Genomic DNA, 7,500 nt, shown 5'->3' on the forward strand with positions numbered 1-7,500 from the left:
TTGACGAGGCAATGTGGACGGACGTGCGTAGTGTCTGGCCCGTCATCTCTCGCAGCGCCGAGCTGGCCCGAGTGGTGATCGCAGGGTAATTCTGGCGGACAACGCAAGACTGTGGACAGGTTCTGGCGCCCGCGTCGTTTTTTATGCCCGTCCCAGTTTTTCCGTGTGCGCGACTCCCTCTTGGCGGCGGGGAATTTCGGTGGAACTTCTTATGGGTCGAGTTTAATGGAAAAGCGAATTCCAGGCTGAGCCACGAGGCGGCTCTTCTTTGCTAACAATTACTGGATGAATATCATTGATCATTTTGATCCAAATGGATTGATTTGGGATTCTCTCTCTCTCTCTCTCTCTCTCTCTCTCTCTCTCTCTCTCTCTCTCTCTCTCTCTCTCTTTCTCTCTCACACACAGACACAGACACAGACACAGACACACACACACACACTCACCCACCCACCCTATATCTCTATCATTCATACATCTAGGCTGTACTTACCGAAGGAGCGTAGCCGCGGGTGGTCTAGAATAGCTAAACATTGACGAGGACTGAAAGGATGCACTTACCTGCGAAGGACACCCCCGAGGAGAGAGGCATTGAGGCACTCGGGCGGGGAGAGGCGGCGCTGAACCTCCGCCACCGTCACCTTATACTTGGAGGTCGAGGACAGGAGGGACAGGCGCCCGGGCACGGAGCAGAAAACGTCATTGCCTGAGGGCATCCCGGATAGGCCCATGCCCTTCTCGCTCTTGAGTCCTGCAACACACCACACTCTCTCTCAGCGCCAGGGCTTATGACACCACGCTCTCTGCTCGGTCAGGGGCAGGTGTTGGGTGTACGCCAGTCGCGGTATACTTCGAAAATGGGTTTCCAAGGATAAGAGCTATCGAGGAAATCGCCATTGTTCGAGGTATACACGTCACTGGTTGTTCTTATATCATAGGTGGTTGAAAAGAGGGATGTTTGGGGAAGGAGGGAAAGCTCTTACGAAGGATCTCTTCATCCCTCCTAATGTGAGAAGGACTTCGCAACTCGAAACTGAATCAAATGGCTATAGGAATTGTCATAATGATAATTATAATAATAATAATAATAATAGTAATCATAATAATAATGATAACAATAATAATAATAATAAAAAAACATAGCTGTGATAATGATGATGACGATGAAGATGATGATGATGGTAATGGTGGTGGTGTTTTTGGTGATGATGATGGTGATAATGGTGATGATGGTGATCATGATGATAATAATAATAATAAAAATAATAGTAACAATGATATTGATGATGCTGATGATGGTACTGGTGACGATGGTGATGCTGCTGCTGGTGATAAGAACAATAACAATAATAGTAAAAATAATAATGATAACAATAAAACTACTAATAAAATCTAACACTGGAATATTCTGAAGATAGCTATACTGAGAGGACTTGAAACATAAACCGATCTAGTGAACGTCCACCGAAGTGAAGCCAGAGGCAACATAAAGTGAACCAACCCAGAGCATGCGGGGCAAGAGGAGACCATCCCATGACTACCTACACACCCAAAGCACAACAGTCAGCAACTCGCTCGCCCTATGCCTCTACTAGACTACCGTTTACTGAACTGCTCTGGGGCCAAGGCAAAGCTGCTATCGGAGGGCCCTGTCCATGCACGAAAGGGAGCAAGCTGGCCCACTCGGGACTGCCCTCGGCGCCCCGCACTGGGCCACGAAGGAGCGAGGGACGAGGACGAGGTGTTGGAGGCTGGCACGGCGAGTGCATTGAGGAGGATGCGGGAAGGAGAGGGACGAGGACGAGAGAGGAGGGAAGGAGGGAAGGAGGGAAGGAGTCACTCAAGAGACCAGAGGGAAGGGAAGACACGTGTATTTGTCGCTCTGCCACCTGGGGAGAGACAGTGTGGTGCGCATGCTGTACTACCTGTCACTCGATCTAATCTGCACAGCTGTAGGTCATTGGTGGCACTGGTGCCCTTTGTCCACAGTTCATCGCACCGACCCAGCTTCGTTTCTTTGAAATTACAACTCAGGCAGGATTTGTTTTCCTTTGATATGATGACACTACGCAGTGATAGAGAAGAAGTGCAGTCGCGTTCGTGTCCAGTACGTGATTTAACTAAAGCAATGTGCAATGGCAAGCCAAGTTCAGTGTCAGGACTGCAGGCTGTGTCCGCCCGCTTGCTTCCTCCAAGGTGCTCGAGTGTTAGGCTCGGGTGGGCAAAGTACGGAGCCGCGGTCGTGATCCCTCGACACGGGCGTTACGGTGACGCTGGGTGGTGCCGCCTCTCCGTGCCGCGGTGGTTGAGGTGCAGGAGAACGGGCGGCTTACCTGCGGAGGATGCCACCCAGGATGGAGGCGTTGAGGCACTCTGGAGGGGACAGGCGCCGCTGCAGCTCTGAGACAGTCACTTTGTACTTGGAGTTGGACGAGAGGAGCGAGAGGCGGCCGGGCACGGAGCAGAACACGTCGGTGGGCATCGCGGCGCCAAGGAGGGCGTCCTTCATCATGTGATCACCAACTTTGCCTGCAACACCGGCCGTCAGGCGGGGCTCGAGGGGATAGGGAGTGCGACATGCAGGGGATGTGAGGGGGCTAGAAGCAGGGGAGGGGGGAGGGGGAGGGGGGAGGGGGGGGGCGCAGTGGTGGCAGGGAGAGAGGGGCGACGGCGGGGAGGGGAGGGGTATGGGGAACATTCAGCGGCAGGAATCGGTCCTATTCTCACGCCATGTCCAGCGAGTCATGTCCTACAACAAATTTGGAGGTCGACCGAGCAAATGTTGATTTTTTCCGATCGCATTTTCCCCCGGGTATTTTGACAACGCAGTGGTTACTAAAAATGATTTTGAATTTTCGTTGGACGGGAAATCCTCCACATCAAACAATTAGCGAGCTGCTTCTCAAATGGCTAACCACGATGCGCTGTTTAAGATACATCAATGAATTTTGTGATCTGCTGTCAGAATGGGGCATCGCGCGCTCATCCTTGCAACAATTCCGTCTCCTCCAAAGTTGCAACAGGACATGCAAGGGATATCACTGCGCTGCAACACCTGTGGTGATAATGCTCTATGTGCGGAGGTTTGGGGATTTTGAGAACATGATGTTGCCCTTCAATTGCTGAATTCAGAAAGTCTTTAGCGTTCAGGGAAATAAAGGCATATGAACTATTGATATGAAGATCATAATTGATTTCTATTTTTATATTTCAAGGCAACATATCCTTGAAATGAGCGATGGCAATAAAGACATAAAATAGAGAGAGAGAAAAAAAAAAAAAAACGCAAGAAAACATTTCAAATGCAGCATAGGACCAGAAATGATATCGCATCTCCTGAAGCTGTGGCCCCAAGGCAGCACAGCACGGCAGCATGTGTAGTGCAGCACGCGGTGTGTGTCTGAGCAGCACTGCAGTACTACAACACACGTGGAAGCGAGAGCCAAGCGAGCACAGCACAATGCCAGCGCTGTCAGGGCGGCCGAGAGAAGCGGTCACGATCTCGAGCTCTCCCGTAAAACTTGTTGCCAATTACATTCAGGCCGAAAAGTTTAACGTCTTAATTACCCTAAGAAACCGTTTAATCAAAACTCAACCAAAGAATCCGCGGCAAAAAAATGTGAGGGCGCGCACGTCGGCATTCCTGACAGCGGCCCGGGACGCCGGCCGCACCCACTCATGCAGATAATTTGTTTCCAAAACTAAGCACTTTAATTAAAATCCCAAAAATGTCAGCCACTCGAGTAATGCGGGGGAGAGGTGGGGAGGATGGGGGTGGGGAGGATGGGGGTGGGGGGTGGAGTGGGGGAGGTTGGGGGGGAGGGGCTTTATTGGGGGAGATGAGGGGGGGTGCGGGCAGGCCAGGAATGTAGGCCGAGTGAGCCTTTGCAGCCCGACAACTTTAACTACTAAACTATTACACGTCAGCGCTGACCGTACGGAACACGAGGTTAAGATGCGACTTGTCGTAACTTGTCGTAACTTGGCGGGATTGAGGGGGGGGAGGGGAGGGGAGAGGACTGAGGGGGATGTCACTCTCATAGATAAATATTTGCTCTTCGCTTGAAAAAAAAAGAGGGGAAATAAAGGAGAAAATAACGAACTAACTCTGCGTGTGCCCTGTGTCTAGGCAGGGTGTAGGAGGGGAGGGGGTAGGGAGGGCCCGGGAACACAGGTGTGTGTGTCAGAGGAGGGGCAGGGTGGGTGGGGTGGGGGGTGGGGGGGGAGGTGTGTGAGTCGTGAGTACAGACAGCTCCCGGGTCACGCTGACTACTCATCCTCTGCACGTGGAAGAAGGCAACCGGCAGAGAGGAAGAGGAAAAGAAATTTGATATAAAAACAAAGCTAAACAAGGGGGGGAGGGGGAGGGGGGAGACGAGGCAAAATTGCTTTCATATGACTGGCGACCATGAGAGAGGGAAGGAAACAGAGGTGGAGGAGAGAGAAATAACGAAGAGCGACTGAGGAAAATATTGAGGAAAAGGGTTAAAGCAGAGAAGAGCTGAGCGAGAACTGTAAGTAGACGAAGGGGAAAAAAGAAAGAAAGAAAGAAAGAAAAAAAAAAAGACGAGAAGTAGGCATAGTCCCAAGTGCATCGTCAAGAAACTAGCGTTGACGGGTAACAATCAATGACAGATATCCAGCAAAATGCCATAGTAAAAATACGACTCGCAAACACGCTCTCGGTCGTTTCATCATCGTGAACATTCACAAGTAACTGATAACCCATTCGAGTCCTCAACGACTGAAGTAGAGTCCGGGGGAAATGCACAATTTGCCGGCGCAGGTTAGCGGTCGCGGTGTGTGTGTGGAGGGGGGTGGGGAGGGAGGGGGGAGGAAGGGGGGAGGGAAGCTTGAGATGTAAAAATGGCCCACAACTGGCCCGTTTTCCATTCCTTTTGTCTTTTTGGATGTTAGCTCCGTGTTTTCATCCTCACGACCTTTTAACATGGTAATGTATGTAAATCTAACTATACCGGGCCTCCCCTCTCCCTTCCTCCTCTAAACAAAGATCACACCCGAACTGACCCGAGAGTTATCACCAGTCTTTCGTTCGGTGTTGAAAATCTTCGTCCCGGGGAGGAGGCCGCGACAAACGCCAGATGATCAATAGCGCGCGGGACGGCTGAATCGGCGAGGAACTCGAGGGAACCAGATGGGGCATGGAGAGGGCCAATTGGCGTTTTTATGCTCAATAGAGTGGGTCGCGGACAAAGTGGCGACCTTCTGTAACGTGAGGCTAACACTCTATTAAAGAGGGGGGAGAGGACGGCAGAAAAGTGCGGGCTCGCTGTGAGGGGAGTGAAAGAAAGTGTCAAGACATCTGACTCCCCAAACACAGCACAATGTCTGAGGCGCTGGCACAAAATAAATTCGCTGCATGACACGTTCTTGCACCAACTCGCTGTGGGAAAATATCATAAAACTCGGTGACAACAATATGGCGCGCGAATATTACGTCAAAAATTACTCACATATTTTTATTTAATATTTTTATAAAAGGTGAAGGATCAAAGGGCGGTTGTGTAGTGGGTTATGAGATTTCATATCAAAATCAAGGGAGCGCGTGTGGGCATCACTGACGTATTCATGTTACAACCATCCGCCTTCATTATTTGATTATTCACAATCAGTCAAAAAAAAAAAAAATATTTATCATTAAAAAAAGAAGTCTATGTAGGCTCATTAATAGCGTTAGTATCAGTCTCTCAAATGCTAAAAGGCACTTTCTCGGGGCTACATCACAGCACGCCCACCTCGTGTAACGTTAGATACATGGCTGACATTTGCGTTCGATCACTCAGCGAGAACCAAAGGCCCTTCCTTCTTCGCGAGGCAGTGCTTTCAGGCTTTCGACTTCGCTGCCTGTTGTCTCGCCTTACTCGAGCATATATATATCATTATTCCCTAGAAAGATCTACTATACTCGGTGCCAAATATCCAAATGATTCCTACTCGTTATTTTAGAAATGCTCTGAGGCGTATGCGTAAATTAACTAAAAAAAAAAAAAAAAAAGGTATGACGGGAGTCTGTGCGTGACACGAGTGCATGATTCTGCAAGGGAGTGCATGGGTAGTGAGTGACGAGTGCCCTTCACAGCCGCAGTGGCACCACAGCGTGATAAGCAGTGCAGTTACTAGGGTCAAGATCACATCAAAGTTCCGTGCACACATTAAACTTTGGTGCTCGGTTGATGTGCACATCGAGTGGTGCATCACGGGATGATCTCACAGGGGAAACAAGTGCAAGTCTCAACCAAAACATATGGACGAGTTGGGCATTCCCGGGGGCATCTTTGGCGCCACATGCATTGTCTGAGTCGCTTGAAAAGGAGTTAGCTTAAGATAGTTTCATAAATTTTGATTTTTTTTTCAGTTTACACGGATGACTTGCAACCAAAGTGAACACGTATCACCTCATAAAAACGATCCGTAATTTGATAATCTGAATGGACGGCGATACGTCTTGGGGAAACTTCAATGTAAATCCAATTAAATCGATACAACCTAATGGAAGTTAAGGACAAGATTTACCACTGTGAGAAGATGGGAGTGACTTTGTTATCGGTTTATCTCACGACGAAGTTAGTACTAAATATCTACTTTTCACACGATCTTTCATGCAATGACGTGAGAATCAGAGAAACCGTAGCATGCAGTAACACCGAAAGTCCGGAAAAAGTAAAAAAAAAAGAAGAAAAAAAAATATTTGCAAGACTAAGAAGTGAGAGAGGAAGGCCAACGAAAATCATGCTCTGACACGTTTCATACAGCAATGGCATTCAGAACAGCACGCGAAGTGAGTGCATCAATGCAACCATTAAATCATGTTCAAATGCAGCCATTGACTGACTGTCTACTTCTTATGAAGCGTAAACAATAAACTCAAAATAGGTATAACCAATGCAATGTCAAGAATTTCTTATGGAAAAAAGAAAAAATATATCGGAAAAGCCCAGACGTTGCCTCGCCGGCCGCCAGCACGCCCGCCGGCCCGAGCCACTCACTCACTCCCTCACGCCCACGCCCACGGACAAAACCAACCAGCCGCCGGTACACACGAGCAGCAGCACGGGCGAGGGCGAGGACGAGAGCGAGAGCGGGCGAGTGGGCGGGCGGGTGGGCATACGGGCGGCCGACACCAACGTCGAAGGCTCTCGCGACCGCTGGCGGAAACTTACCAAACCCATCGTGTTTGAAGATATCGCCCGTGAATCCCGTGTCAGACTCTAGCACGCCCTGCAACACACAAAGAAAACATGGGAATCAGTTGCACGGATCGTGAGGGCGATTCGTGTACAATGCACAGCGATTAAGCTATACATTGACCTCCGCTGAAATTTTTTAGATATAGTGACAGATTAATGGCAGGCACACACACGGCCATGACACCCGCGCCACCTCCACCACCACCTGCGTGCACTAGAGAAGGGGAAGACTGGGTGTTGCGAGTGTTTGGAAGTCTGCAGATACTATATGGAAAAATACATATGCACCTTA

The 7,500-nt window shown here is 49.4% G+C and overlaps 1 protein-coding gene across 1 annotated transcript in view; it reads right to left on the reverse strand.

The window, feature by feature from the left end:
• Window positions 1–7,500, reverse strand: part of LOC122244112 (transcription factor AP-2) — a 106,936-nt gene that overhangs the window by 28,299 nt on the left and 71,137 nt on the right. The window contains exons 12-13 of the mRNA XM_086535769.1: window positions 7,182–7,239; window positions 562–751 (exon numbers count right to left, since the gene is read on the reverse strand). Coding sequence (XP_086391895.1) covers window positions 562–751; window positions 7,182–7,239 — 248 coding nt within the window. The remainder of the gene's footprint in view (window positions 1–561; window positions 752–7,181; window positions 7,240–7,500) is intronic.

Source organism: Penaeus japonicus, unplaced genomic scaffold (assembly GCF_977035675.1).
Source record: "Penaeus japonicus unplaced genomic scaffold, GWHDUDI00000001_assembly GWHDUDI00000004, whole genome shotgun sequence".
Taxonomy (NCBI): domain Eukaryota; kingdom Metazoa; phylum Arthropoda; class Malacostraca; order Decapoda; family Penaeidae; genus Penaeus; species Penaeus japonicus.